Source organism: Cornus florida, unplaced genomic scaffold, assembly GCF_030987335.1.
Source record: "Cornus florida cultivar Cherokee Brave unplaced genomic scaffold, ASM3098733v1 CherokeeBrave_3.0.0_Hap2_Chr08, whole genome shotgun sequence".
NCBI classification, from domain to species: Eukaryota; Viridiplantae; Streptophyta; class Magnoliopsida; order Cornales; family Cornaceae; genus Cornus; species Cornus florida.
This window is the reverse complement of record NW_026775578.1, coordinates 31,416,308-31,431,855: the sequence shown is the minus strand read 5'-3', so window position 1 is coordinate 31,431,855 and position 15,548 is coordinate 31,416,308. Positions and strand designations below refer to the sequence as shown.

At 37.1% G+C, this 15,548-nt stretch overlaps 1 protein-coding gene across 2 annotated transcripts; it reads left to right on the top strand.

Annotated features, from left to right (window-relative positions):
- Window positions 1–890: 890 nt before the first annotated feature.
- On the top strand, window positions 891–15,313 carry LOC132271119 (acyl-CoA-binding domain-containing protein 4-like). Of its 2 annotated transcripts, XM_059772395.1 has the most exons (14): window positions 891–1,417; window positions 2,735–2,885; window positions 3,085–3,162; window positions 3,228–3,347; window positions 3,482–3,548; window positions 3,639–3,700; window positions 3,907–4,046; window positions 4,128–4,254; window positions 4,550–4,664; window positions 4,755–4,843; window positions 12,041–12,124; window positions 14,169–14,489; window positions 14,569–14,628; window positions 14,732–15,313. In XM_059772395.1, the coding sequence occupies exons 2-14, from the start codon at window positions 2,790–2,792 to the stop codon at window positions 14,903–14,905; spliced, it is 1,533 nt and encodes a 510-aa protein (XP_059628378.1). In that variant the 5' UTR covers window positions 891–1,417; window positions 2,735–2,789; the 3' UTR covers window positions 14,906–15,313. The 2 variants fall into 2 exon arrangements, with proteins under 2 accessions (XP_059628378.1, XP_059628379.1); XM_059772396.1 differs by lacking the exon at window positions 891–1,417 and having other exon boundaries at window positions 2,746–2,885; window positions 3,085–3,139.
- Window positions 15,314–15,548: the final 235 nt, after the last annotated feature.

Here is a 15,548-nt window from a genome sequence, read left to right as displayed (position 1 = left end):
TTTCAAGATCACGGCAGAATCCGTATTATTCGTTTTCCAAAATCAAACAATTTTTGTGCATGATATAGTTTATCACCTTTGATATCATGCTTCTTTTTGGGCAAATGTTTGGATTGATTTATCCCTATGCATTTATTCACTTTTACTTGGTCTATGTTGTATGGCTTGTATTTTGATACAACTTAAGGGATTGCTCTGATTGCCATAATAAAACCAAGTCTTCTCATTTTCAATCTTTGAAATCAGGTAAGCCATTGAAGTGGCTCATATGTGGATCTTGTTGAAGAAACTTCAAGATATGTAACAAAATTGTTGTTTCACTGATAGAAATTGTACCATTTTTTAGCCATGTTCCAGTTTGGGAAAAGAATGGGAGAACATACAGCATTATGCGCTGGAAAACAGAAATGGATCTACAGAAATCAGTACAGATTTGTCTAAAACAATGTAACAATTAATGCGAAAGCCTCTGTACTAGGTTTGCTTTTTTTAGGGTAAGCTATGGTAAGGTGGTTGTATTATGGTTTGGAGGTCACGGGTTTTAAATAAGAAAACTTCGACTCTTGATGGAAGATTGTATACATCTACCAATCAATCCCGAAATGTAATAATACAAGTCGATTTAGTTTAATTGTATCAATTCTCTAACGAAAAGTGGTGGAACTCACCTAAAAATATCTCCATGATCTTATAGATTCATTACTAGAGTTGTGTCAAGCGGACTGATAATTCGGAACTTTTGATTAGCTTCAAACTCTTTTTTGACAGCTTTATTTGTGGTGGGCCTTCGGCCTCTCAATATCTACGATCATAATTGACATAATAAATATGATTCATTGAATAAATTTTTAGATTCTTAAGAGTTATTTGAACTCAAGTCAAAGTCAGTTTTTAATTTATATATATTTTTTCATAAATATGCAGAGTAATGGCATACAAACTCAATATTTAAAGCCAACTAAATAACGGACTCTGTGATCAATAAATCCATGTTGTCAATTTCAATTGGCTCAATTTTTATTTATTTATTTTTCACATATTTATGTATATTACGCTAATCAAACATGAATTTAACAATCTTCACAGTGGATGTTGTAAGACTTTCTATATATCATGTTAAATGAAATATGATATATATATATATATATATATGTGAATTTCAAATCTTGTCTAGGTTGGTCTCTCGATTCATCCAATGCCAATGGTGTGTTGAAAGTTCGAAACCTGGGGGCACTACAGAATTTCCACAACCCCACAAACACGCAGTCACGCAGAGATCACCGTTGACTGAGACCGATTTGACCCCCGAAATCGTTTAACGCACACCGTCTGATCTTAACCGACACTTTCAATTGTTCTCTCTCAAGTCTCAACCTTTCAGCTACAAGTCTCAGCCCAGAAATCTGTAACAACTCAGGTATCATCAATACTCCGCTTTTTTTTTTTTTTTTTTTTTTTTTTCCAGTATTTGAATTAGGGATGCATATATACACATTACACAAACTCGTATCATATGTTTCATTCAATTACTGAATTAAAATGGATTAAATTTCATGCTATGTTCTTGATCTTGCTATTGTTTAATTTCAACTAAACAACTAAATTCAATGATGATATGGTGGTGATTAGTGTTCCAGAACAGATGTTAGTGCAAATCAGAAGAACTGTTTGAAGTTTTCAAGATTTCTAGAAATGGTTGAATTATCGATACATGTATACACATTACATACACTCATATAAGATGTTCATGTGAATAACTGAATTTGAATTGGATCAATTTCATGCTATGTTCTTGATCTTGCTATTGTTTAATTTCAACTAAAACAATTGAATTCAAAACAGGTATTAGTGCGATTCAGAACTATTTGAAGTTTTAAAGAATTCTTGAAATGGTTGAATTGGGTTACAATTTCACTATCCTTGTAATCCTAAGTTTGATTTGTTGTGAAGAAAATGGTGGAAAAGAAAAGAATTGAACTATTTTCATTAACGTAGTTCTAAGTATTCTGAGTAGTGGTTGAATTAGTTTATTTTCCTCTCCTTTCTTCCCTTTTCTTGCCGACCCAACTCTGTCTTGACTTAAAAATGCTTGGATTACGTCAATTTCCAATAAGTTAGATGATGTTAGAGACCTTAAACCTACCAAAAACCCTAGTTCTGGCAATGGTAATATTACAGCTTAACTCAACTCAACAAAGACTTAATAATTTGGGTTGTGTACACCAATCCTATCTCATTTTGGGTTTTATTTAGAGCTAGACTTCTGTTAAATTAAAGGTCTTGTCTTTCTTAGCGTTATTTTATTTTTATTTTATTTCGAGAAGCCTCTAAATCTAACAAAATCACCTCATAATGGTTCTTTTTTTTTATTGTTGTACATGACCAATTTTCTTAGACTATTATCTTCTCCTCTGGATATCACCTTCAATTCATTTCTATATCTTTGGTTATTGGATAATTCATTTCTTGGGCCCCACAGACGCATACAAACACGTACACTTGAATGCATATGCCATACACATATGTATTCATATTTAAAGGATTATTCTCAATCTATCAAATATATATTTTTCATGCCTACTTACCAATTGTGATGAGTTTATTATACCTATCATGTATTTCTCCATAGCATGATTTGTGCATTCTACAGTATAGTTTTGGTTTCCACTTTTCTTTTTTTCCTTTTTAAGTTCTAAGAATAATTATTTAATCCATTATGTTATTCTTATTTCAGATAGTCATTAAGCTCTCTGAATTGAAATACTTGAGAGGCCTCCAAGAAAGTTGGTATGGGAACAGATGGTAGTAATTGGCACTTATCAATGACCTATGACCAGTGGGTAGCATTATCAGTGTCTGGTCCACGACCACCGGCTCGCTACAAGGTTATGTTCGTTCTAGAGATTAGCCTAAGTTTTGTGCTCAGCAAGTTCTCGTTCAGCGTCATTTTATTGCTTATGCTCTAAAACCGTTTTCAAGTCCATTTAGCGTCATTTTTTTTTTTTAAAAGGTATTTTCTTTATCTTTTTTACTTGTATTTTATGGGTTACTTACTTGACACGGTGAGTTTTCCTCGCACTGTAGCATGCTGCAACTGTAATTGATGAAAAACTGTACATTACTGGTGGAAGTCGCAACGGTCGGTACCTATCTGATGTTCAGGTATTGATTCTCGTCTAGTTCTACTTTTTGAAGTTGGTTCCTAAAATAATTGGCTACTTCTGCAGGTTTTTGATCTTATAAATTTAGAATGGTGTATTCTAAAACTGCAATTGGAACCAAATGCTGATAAAACTAAAGACAGTAGCTCCCAGGAAGTTCTTCCTCCTACCTCGGGTCACAGTATGGTAAGATATTGATTCAGAAATTTCTTGTTCAATTTCTGTTCTGTTTCATGTGAATCTCATTCGTTCACAAGGTGATTCCGCTCTGTATTCACTGATCAATTGACTGACGTATATGTGAATTCATCTGTTGGCAGATTTATTGGGCGGGCAAACTTCTTCTTCTTGGTGGGCTTTCAAAGAATGATTCTGGCAGTGTGACAGGTTTTTTTTCCTTGACATCAATTTTCAAACTGGCAAGAAACTAATTGATCTTCTTTTGAACCTTATTTCTTATTTACTACCTTCTTGTAGTGCGGTTCATTGATCTGGAATCACATCACTATGGTGTTATGGAGACCTTTGGAAAAATTCCGGTAACTGACTGACTTCAGTGACTGCTAATTTATATTCTAGTCTTGGGAATTTCATGTTATTGTGTCTTCTGTTTTCTGAAATAAATAAGCCAGGGAATAGGTGTCTCAACTCTTTCTCCTTTGATTCATTTATGCTACGGGAGGTTAAGCTATATTTTTTAGTTAAAAGGAAATTTTGCTTAGTTTGCTTATGGGATATATTCCAGGTAGCTCGTAGTGGGCAATCTGTAACAATGGTTGGTTCTAGACTGATAATGTTTGGTGGAGAAGACAAGACCAGGCAGCTGCTGAATGATGTCCATGTTCTTAATCTAGAGACAATGAATTGGGATGTGTTGGAGACTACGTAGGTATCTTCATTACTTTTACAGGCAGCAACTTACTTGCTTTTTGTAGAATTTAGCGTCAATTTGTGGTGCTTTGACAGGCAGCCACCTCCGTCTCCCAGATTTGATCACACAGCTGCAGTGCATGCAGAACGCTACCTTCTAATTTTTGGCGGTTGTTCTCATTCAATCTTTTTCAACGATCTTCATGTACTGGACTTGCAGACTGTAAGTGTTTGTCCTTTTGGGATATTGTTTTGATTTTGCAGTCATATTGAAACTGAGCATATGATCCTAATGTTGAATTGTTAATGTGTATTAATTCTTTTATCAAACTTGGATTGCTAATTATCAACCAAAATAAATAGAATCACTCTTTTGTATGTTAGAACAATTTTCTTCTTGTGTAGACTGAACAAGTATAAGAAACTAAACTATCCAGTTCTAACAGATGCTGGAATATTTCTAAATTATTTGCTTTTTTACATCACTCTTTTGTATGTTAAGTCCCCATGTATTGCAGATGGAATGGTCCCAACCACAAATTCAGGGTGATTTGGTGGCATCTAGGGCAGGTCATGCAGGTATCACCATTGATGATAACTGGTATATTGTTGGTGGTGGGGATAATAAAAATGGTATGTACGAACTTGGATGGTTAAATTTTATTTTGGCATGTGATTATTTATTCTTCTTGACTTTGGATTTCCCATCGGTTCTGTTTACAGGTGCCCCAGAAACTGTCAAGTTAAATATGCATAAGCTTGTTTTGTTAGTTTTGACAAGCGTAAAGGAAAGAGATGCACTGGCCAGTGAGGTTAATATTCCGTGCCTTGATTTGGAATTGTCTTTTTGGACTTTCATCTATAGTTTCTAAATAAGTAATATCAGAAGCATCAAGTGAAATTTTAAGGGCATAATTATGTAAGAATTTTAGGTCATATATTATTTTTGAATAAATTTAAAATCATAAATATATATTTTGGTAAGCATTTAGTTATTCTTTTGTTCTTTTACAGCTTCTCAACATTCACACGCTGAAGATGATAAACTCCTAACATTATTGTGGACTGTTAACATCTTTAGTGATATCCTAAAAGTCAGATTTACATCAAGATAACATAATATGTCTTGACCTGCCCCATAATTTTTAAACCTCCAAAAGTACAAGGATAATATATGATTTTTGTTCATAAACGTTGTTTACCATGAGAGATAGAGAGAACAGAGAGAACAGATCTGTATATATTTCACCTACACGCACCAAATAAGCCTATATAGGCTTATATAAGGGATACAAGTCTCCTTAATAACACAAGGGCCTACTAATATAATGTAATTACATAATGGCCCAACATATATATATATATATAACATTCTAACACTCCCCCTCAAGCTGGAGAATATATATCAAATAATCCTAGCTTGGAACAGATAGTTCTTAACCGGTTATGACCCAATGCTTTGGTAAACATATCAGCTAATTGATCTTCAGACTTCACGAATGGAGTAGAGATGCTCCCAAGCAATATCTTTTCTCGAATGAAGTGACAATCAACTTCAATATGTTTGGTCCTCTCATGAAACACAGGATTTGAGGCAATGTGAACTGCTGCTTGATTATCACAGAACAATGGAGTAGGAACTTCAACTGTCAACCCAAGTTCTTGTAGAAAATATTGTATCCAGGTCAACTCACTAGTAGTATGAGCCATTGCCCTATACTTAGCTTCAGCACTAGATCGAGCTACCACCGTTTGCTTTTTACTTCGCCATGTAACAAGATTGCCTCCTACAAATGTGCAGTAGCCTGTAGTAGATCTCCTATCTGAAGGAGAACCAGCCCAATCGGCATCTGTAAAACCTTCCACCCTGAGATGACCATTTGATTTATATAGTAACCCAACACCTGGAGCTTGCTTGAGATATCGGATAATCCGAAGAACAGCAATCCAATGTGGCATTCTAGGAGCTCCCATAAACTGACTTACAACACTAACTGCATATGAAATATCAGGTCGAGTGATAGTGAGATAAATTAATTTCCCAACTAGACGACGAAATCTGCCCGGATCATTAAATAGATCACCCTCATCAGACACAAGTTTTGTATTCGAATCCATAGGAGCATCAACCGGGCGACCACCCAACATACCTGTTTCTTCTAATAAATCCAACACATATTTTCGTTGTGATAAACTTATACCCTTCTTTGATCTAGCAACTTCAATACCCAAGAAATACCTAAGTTTACCCAAGTCTTTAGTGTGGAATCGATATTGCAGAAACAACTTCAACTTAGCAATGCCTTCAGAATCATCACCTGTGATCACAATATCATCTACATATACAACAAGAAAGATGAAGCCAGCTTTAGTGCGCTGGTGAAATACCGAATGGTCAGTCTGACATCTGTTAAGACCAAATTTGAATGCTGCCTCAGAGAATTTTCCAAACCAAGCCCGTGGAGATTGTTTCAATCCATATAGGGCCTTTTTAAGGCGACAAACAGTGTGAAGAGACTCCCCTTGAGCAACAAACTCAGATGGTTGCTCCATATAAACCTCTTCGACTAAGTCACCATGCAAAAAAGCATTTTTAACGTCTAACTGAAACAGAGGCCAATGTCTATTAGCAGCAAGAGAAATCAAAACACGAATAGAAGAAATCTTAGCAACAGGGGCAAACGTCTCATCATAGTCAATACCATAAGTCTGGGTATAACCTTTGGCAACAAGACGAGCTTTTAACCGCTCAACGGAACCATCTGGAAGATACTTCACGGTGTAGACCCAGCGACAACCAACTGGTTTGACACCTGGAGATAAAGGAACAAGATTCCACGTGTCATTCTGATGCAAAGCATCAATTTCATCTTGCATGGCTTTCCTCCAGCCCGAATCAGACAAAGCATCTTGCACAGTCTTAGGAACAAATGTAGTAGACAATTGAGAGGAAAAACATGAGAAAGATGGCGATAAGGAATTCTAAGAGACATACTGAGCAATGGGATGTTTAGTAACACAGGAGCGAGGAGCCTTACGTAGTGCAATAGGCAAGGATTCAGACACAGTGGAAGGTGTTGGATCCAAAGACTCTGAAGACGACGGAGGAGGCACGACAGCAGATGGCTTTGGTCGTCGAGTGTACACCTGTAACGGGGCAGGCAAAGGAGATCTAGGCTGAAGAGAAAGTGAGGGAAGTGGAACCGCAGGAAGAAGCGACTCAGAAGTAATATCAAGAATTGAATCACTATCTGAAAAATATGGGACGGACTCACAAAAGGTCACATCCATGCTAATAAAGTACCGTTGAGAAACAGGACTATAACAACGATAACCTTTATGAGAACGAGAGTATCCAAGAAATACACACTTTGTGGCACGTGGGTCAAGTTTATCAAAACCAGGACCAAGATTGTGGACATAACAGACACAGCCAAAAACTCGAGGAGTAAGAGAAAACAAAGGAGAATCAGGAAATAAAATAGAATGTGGAGATTTGCCATGTAATACAGATAACGGCATACGGTTAATAAGATGACAGGCAGTAAGAACAGCATCACCCCAAAACCGTTTAGGCATGCGCATATGAAACAAAAGAGCACGGGTTACTTCTAAGAGGTGTCGATTCTTACGTTCTGCAACTCCATTTTGTTGAGGAGTATAAACACATGAATTTTGATGAATAATTCCTTTATCACTAAGATAGGTATCAAAAGGGGTTGCAGAATATTCCTTAGCATTATCGGAACATAAAATACGAATGGGACAGCCAAACTGAGTTTTGATTTCTTTTCGAAATTTTTGAAAAATTAAAAATAATTCAGAACGATCTTTCATTAAAAACAACCAAGTCAGGCGAGAATAATCATCCACAAATGTCACAAAATAATGAAATTTATTGATTGAAGAATGCTTTATTGGACCCCATACATCTGAATGAACCAAATGAAAAGGACTAGAGACACGATTATTAACCCTAGACTTGAAAGACACACGATGGTGCTTACTAAGTTGACAAACCTCACATGACAAGAATTTCAAATTACTAAGACTAGGAACTTGACGCTGCAAAACTTGAAGTGACGGGTGTCCAAGACGACAGTACCACTGGAATGGAGACAGAGAAGACTGAAGAGCCACAGGATAAGGTGCCACATCAAAGTAATATAAGCCACTAGCTTCATTCCCCGTACCAATCGTCTTCTTCGTCTTGAGATCCTGACACACACAAAAAGTAGGATAAAATGTAACAGAGCACTGAAGAGATTTAGTAAGCTTACTGACAGACATTAAATTAAAGGGAAACTGAGGAACATATAAAACAGATGAGAGAGACAAGGAATCACTAAGTTGAGTTGTCCCCAAACCTGAAACCTTAGCGGAGGAACCGTTAGCAAGGGTAACTCTTTGAGAAGGAGGTACAGAATTAAAATCAGATAGAAGAGAAGAACATCCAGTCATATGATCGGATGCTCCAGTGTCTATGATCCAAGGACTGCGAGTGGAAGACAATAGACATGTGGGTGCGGTACCTGACTGGGCAAAGGTAGCCGTGGAAGATGAATTAGATGCTTGCTTATAAGACAAAAACTGAGTATACTCATCACGTGAGACAGGGACTGTATCTGATTCAACTACATTATGAGATCCAGAAGCAACATCATTCGGAGAGGAGGAAACTTGATTTGCATAACTAGATGGTTTTCCATGAAGGTCCCAACAAAAATTCACAGTATGATTAGAAAGACCACAATGAGTACATTTTCGTGATTCCCTGCCATGGCCACGTCTTCCCCGTGAATCACGACCGCCACGTGTGGAGCGTCCCCCACGACCTCCACGGAAAACAGTATTTTCACCCTTTGAAACAATCAATGCTGAACGTTCACCACTCTGCCCAGTATTCAAAGTGGAGGTATCACTGACAAGTGTAGCGCGTTGAAGTCTAGAAAACACATCAGCAAGAGATGGAAGTGTGGGACTGCCCATAATCTGTGAACGAAAAGACTCATAAACTGAGGACAAACCAGTAAGAAAACGAACAACATTAAAGTCCTCACGTTGTTGTTGCATACTGCGAACATCAGCAGTAATGGGCTGATACATATTCAGCTCCTCACAAATGCCCATAACTTTGGAATAATACTCTTCTATACTGTGACTACCTTGTTCAAGATGAAAATACTGCTTACAAAGCTCATAAACACGAGTGATATTACCTGTCCCAGAATACAGTTGCTGCAATCTGTCCCATATCTCCTTTGCAGTATCTAAATAAAGTAAAGTTGTACTAATTTGGGGTTCAATACTGTTTATCATCACAGAAATGATCTGAGCATCTTCCTTTTCCCATGCATCAAAAGAAACATCAGTTTCCTTGAGTTTCTCTTTAGTCAGATGATTACCAAGGCCTCTACCTTTGAGAAAAATTTTAACTGATTTAGCCCACAGTATATAGTTCTTCCCATTGAGTTTAACAGAAGTCATGGAAGAATGAAGACCAGAAGTGGGAGAAAACAAATCTGAAGTGGAGGCTATGTCTTACCCAGCAAAACAGAGAAGAAAATATGAAGCAGAATTGGTATTCGGGCCGAACCTGGGCAAACGGGTCGGATCCGAGAACAAGTCGGATCTAGGCAAACGAGTCGGGTCTGTACGAGCGGGTCGGATCTGGACAAACGGATCGGACCTCGGATCGGATCTGGTCAAACGGGCCGAATTTGGGCTATCCCGGGTTTACGAAACCAGGGTTGGAATAACTATCCCAGGTTTAGTAAACCAGGGTTGGAATAGCCTCACTCCTGCAGCCAAACACCACCCTTCTCCTTCACAATCAGCGCCGGCGAGAACCAGAACGCTGCCACCGACAAGAAATTTCAGCACCCGAGATTCGCAATGGAAAAACAAGGCTAGTACACACCCTAGCCCTTGCAGCGGTGACGACAACCCAACAACAACAAAAAAAACAGCGATCTAACAACGGAGCGGAGAGGGATCGCGATGATGGAGCTTCTGCAACTTGCGACAGCCAAGGAAGCCTCGACCAGCAAAACGAAAGGCGTCAGATTTGAGAACGACGAACAAATCTTCAGCGAGTCAGATCTGAGAACGACGAACAAATCTTCAGCGAAGAACAGAGTTGGCTTCGATCTTGATTTTGATTTGTAGAAGAACAACCCAACCCAGATGCAATCACAACTCCAACCCGCTCTGATACCATGTTGTTTACCATGAGAGATAGAGAGAACAGAGAGAACAGATCTGTATATATTTCACCTACACGCACCAAATAAGCCTATATAGGCTTATATAAGGGATACAAGTCTCCTTAATAACACAAGGGCCTACTAATATAATGTAATTACATAATGGCCCAACACATATATATATATATAACATTCTAACACACCTTAATGGACCTTTTTGGGCATTGAATATTTTATTGGCCTCTAGTCTAAGTAGCTCAAACACAGATACAGGACACAACAAGATAAGACACTTATACGTAATCTTGAATCCTACAAGAATTGAACACGGACATGGCTACATATAAATTTTAGTGTTTATTTATAATAATATAAATTTTTTATTTTTGTGCTATGAGTTACATAATTTAGAAGATGAAGTTACGTGTATCATAAAGATTATTGTATTATATATGCTAGTACTCTGCTACTTTATTATCACAACATGTAATTATACTTTTGCACTACATAAAAAGTGTCATTGCATGCTTGACTTGTAGAGGTGTGTTCCTTGTGGTCTGCTTTTGCCAGAGACTTGAACATTTCCATTAAATTTCATGAGAGGCTCTAAGAATTCATTCTGTAAAGAGGTAGTTTCTGAAGAACAAATTCATCTAAAATGCCATTACACTACATTTTCCCTCCAATTTGGGGTCCTGAGAGAGAGAATTATATAGAAAACTTAGTTAGTGTCTTTGCCTAGTTGTAACTTGGGGCACTTTGAAGTCGATGCCAGAGTTCAAATTTCATCATCTAATAATTATAATAAAAAAAGAAAGAAAAAAGAACTCAGATAAACATAGAAAACATTTGGAACTATGTGAACAAATTAATTACTGTCATACTCAAACCATTATTCACACACTTAATAGCCCGAACTTTCTTATTGCACCAATTAAGTGCCCTTGAAGAAGAAATTCAGCTCCTCATTCTATATGTTGGCAAGTGGCCTTGAAAATTTTCCATTTCCTCTTCGATAATTGCTTTGTTGCCATTTTTGTACTGTTTGGCTTTCACCAATTCATTTTTGGTGCATTTGTATCTTGACATTTCTATTAGAGCTGGGTGCAGGCTTTTAATTTCTTATTGAGAAACTGTGTGAGGTGACTGTTAGTTTGAAAGTCTGGAAACCACCATTAAATTTCCTTCCAAGGTGTGTGCCCACTCATCTTTGATCCAGTCAGAAAGGTTTAAAGTTATAAAATTTTAAACTATATGCAAGAATGCATTGAGTTTGATGGAAATTTTGAATTTTGGACAATTTCACTGAGATTCTGAAATCATAAGAGAAATTTGTTGATAATTTTCACACTATCTGCAAAATTTGACATTCTGACTCAGAAAAAGGAAAAAGGTTCAAATTTTGATATTTTGTTGAAATTCTAATTTTGATAATCTTTTAACATCTTGACTGAACCCAATATAAAAGTCATCTGAATTAATCTTAGGGACTTTCTGCAGAAATATTTGAATCGTTGATTGCATCTTGAGATGTGTGTTTACCTATTCTTTAAGGATAGTAGCTGTATTTCTTCATTTCTGGCATCGTGTATCTTTGTATGTCTTCTTGTGTGATTTTAACCTTCAATTATTATGGTGAGTGAGGAATTAGTAATGCAAGTACATGTGCAATTTTACTGTAAAATAGATGTTTATTTTTGTTATTTGATTCTGTCCAAGAGCTTTCTATATTACTGCCATGTCATACAAGTGTACTTGGATGCATTTTATATAGGTATAATTTATATATGCACATTGGAACAGGGGCTCAGTGTTTCCTCGGCAGTATTGAACGGAGAGAAGCTTTTGGTTGCCTTTGGTGGCTACAATGGGAATTATAATAATGAGGTATCTTGAGCAGTTACTTTTTGATATATTTAACTTAAATGTTTTGTTTGTTGGGAAAAAGAAAGAAAAAGTCGTGGTATTACATGTATGACCATGTATATCGCATGTCGCAGTTGCCAGCATGGTGTAACCCAGATAGTGTGAGGCTCTGGCATGAACCCAAAGGTACAAAACTCAATTCCTACCCCCTTCTACATCTGATACATTGGGTTTGTGAGCCACCTCCTATATTAATGGGACAAGTCAATTTTTTCACCTTCAAAGAGGGTGGGGATACCCCATGATACCAATAAAAATAAAAAATAAAAAAATAAAAAAACTTGCCCAAAGGCATGGTTGTAGCATGTAGTTTTTACATAAGACAATTTAAAATTAGTGAAATTTTATGTTCCTTTATTTGTGGCAATACTTGTAATGTTTTCCATGACTGCATGTACCTATCTGGCCGATTGCCTGCCTGGCATGGTCGATCACAGGGCTTGGGTAGTTTCCTGTTGATCAAATTCATTGCTTAAGTTATCCCATTGGTTTGTTACTTCTCTTCTCTTGTTTAATGCAGATTATTGATAATAGTGTATGCTCACGTATTCCCTAAACCCATATAATGCTTTAGTTTACTTACAAGAACTAGACTGAACAATGATACCATAAAATTGGTTTTTGTTGTTGTTATATGGTGTCTGAATTTGGCACTTTTTACTTATTCATTCAATTCTGTGCATAGACAAGGATCCAACCAAGGGATGACAACGGGGTGGGTTGAACATGGTAATAATTGATCCCAACCTAAAATCAGATGGTGATGGCAGTTGGGAGAAGTGGGTGGGGTGGGGGTAGAACCGTAGAAGTTGTATCTTACTGCCCATAATCTCCGTTGGAGGAAATAAATATACTTGGATAGAGCAATGGTGGGTGGTAAGATGCATGCATCTAGTGATGCTTAAATGATGCTAATCCAAGTCTTATCTTATTCCAAGGAATGATGAGGACAAAGAACGTGCTTAAATGGCTCACCACATGGCCCCACAAATTGGTATAAGGATTTTTGTTGCGCCCCACTTACATGCTAATCATGATAACAAAACTATGCCAAACTCTTTTGAGGCTCAATCTCTGGCTCCAGTTCCATATTATTACAGCAACAATATTGTGATGCTTGTACACCCACTTTTACCAGGAAAAAAAAAAAGAGGAGAAAAAATGTGACGCTTGTAACAATCCTTCTGTTGCAGCAAAGTTCTTGGATTCTATTTGTAGAACATTTGAGTGCATCTCACATGCTCGGTGCCAGAAAGTGAAACCTTGTAATTGAACATGGCAAAAGTTGGTTGCTTTTCACTTGAAGTGGCATGATCACTACCAAATTCCCAATGGTAGCAAGGCACCCTGTTTTAGATAGGGTTTTGGTATCTAAGAATGCCTATTGGCATCAGTAAGCTTGAATCTCTCTTTGGTCATGCTCAGTGTGATCTTCTTTGCCAAGAATAGATTTGAGAAATATTGAGATACTGCAGCTCTTCAAGCTGAGTTGTTCGTGTGCGTAAAATTGCAGTCTACACCTACAAGGTTGTATTTGTAGGCTCTTGTTACATGGTTATTCTAAATTCTCCTAGCCTTGCAACTTCTGCACCTTAAATATACTTTGCAATCTTGCTATCTTTGATTTTGAAGTATTTCCCAAGACAATCAGTCCATAACTGAATCTGAGTGATTCGAAATAGCAATCATAGTATTGCTGAAATATGTTAATGTTATGCCCTACCACTGAAGCAATAGATAACTCGTCCCCTTCGAGGCATTGTTGCATTTCCAAATCTTCTTAAAATCATGTAGCACTTTTTATGTACGTTTCTCCTGATGTTCATCTTTACTAAGGTTTCCATTATATTACTGGAATTTATTCAGCCAATTATTGGGTAACGGTGCTTCAATCTATGCTAGTTTTTTCCATCGTGAACCAATTTCCTTTTCCTGATGCCTTGGTATGGTATGTCGTTGCAGTTTTATCTTTTTATTTGGTTTCTGTGCTTGCCTGAAACTTTAGGTATTTGTTATGAGACCCAAACCAAGGGACTCTTCACATCCCAAGATTTTCCAGTCGGCAGCAGCTGCAGCAACGGCAGCCTCAGTTACTGCTGCATATGCCGTAAACCAACCTGGAAAGTTGGACTTCATTAAAACAGAAGATTCAGACATTAAGTTAGTCGAGGACAATGGCTCTCAACAGGATCTTTCACTTGACATCAACGCAATTAGAGAAGAAAACAAGGTGTTGGAATCATTACTTGCTGAAGTTAAAGCAGAAAATTCTGGTCTGAAGGAAAAGATTGAGGAAACTTCAAGTACCCATGCCGAGTTGTTCAAGGTATGCCCGTTAGTGTAAATTGCTAACAGGTTTTATAAGTCAATGATCGTTTTTCATCCTTTTTACCAATTTGCTTTAGGAATTCCGTTCATTCAAAGGTCAACTGGGAGCTGAGAGATCAAGATGCACTAAATTGGAGGTTTCCTTTCTTTTATATTAACTTTTTACGAACATAAATTTATTGTCTTCTTTCATAAGAATGGTTGTAAACTTGTAATCAACATTGATAATGGTGTCTCCAGGCACAGATCACAGAGTTCCAGAAGATGCTGGAGAATCTGCAGTCTATAGAGGAAGAGGTTCAACTACTTCGGAGACAGAAATCTGAGTTGGAACGTGAGGTGGAGCTTGCCACAGCCGCTCAGAGCCAAAGTTCTGGTGGTGTTTGGAAGTGGATAACTGGATTACAGGAGTAAATGCGACTCATTAAAGTTGCCGGTACCTCAAAATTGGAACGGTTAAACACTGGAAAACTGACCACCACCAAGCCTCTAGGTCAAGTTCTATTTCCTCATCCTCCCATATGGGAGGTCGATGGTTCAAGTTTCCACTGGAACTTAGATGTGTTTGTTGAGTTTGGCGGCTGTATTCTTACCAACAAAAAGAAGGAAAAAAAAGGTGACGTTTACTCGCAATTGTAGCCTCAAGCAATAGGTCTAATCTTTAGCTCATGCGGGATGCCACTGTATTTATATGGTGAACATGCTTGAGAGTGAATTTTGAAATATTTTCTGAAAACTGATCATTATATGAATTTTGTGAGAACATGAGACCACATTGGGACAATGATTTATAGTATTTCTTTCAGGTGTTTCTGGGTATCATTTTGGGAGAATCCAAGTAATTTGCTTTGTATAATATATATATATATATATATATTTTATTTGATCCCATGTAATAGTAATTGTTATTTGTTTATCAAATGTCAAGTTTGTCCCGATGCCACTCAAATTATTTATACTCTCATTTTGTTGGTTCTCTTTGGTATTAAAAAAAATTACTGATTTTTTGTACTCATCATGTCTCCATACTTGCAGGGAATATACCCGCCATGTTTAT

Coding starts and splice junctions, on each gene's coding strand:
- LOC132271119 (XM_059772395.1), top strand. CDS start 2,790: ATGGGAACAGATGGTAGTAATTGGCACTTATCAATGACCTATGACCAG. Junction 3,163..3,227: donor GGTACCTATCTGATGTTCAG/GTATTGATTCTC, acceptor CTACTTCTGCAG/GTTTTTGATCTTATAAATTT. Junction 12,125..14,168: donor ATGGGAATTATAATAATGAG/GTATCTTGAGCA, acceptor CTGAAACTTTAG/GTATTTGTTATGAGACCCAA.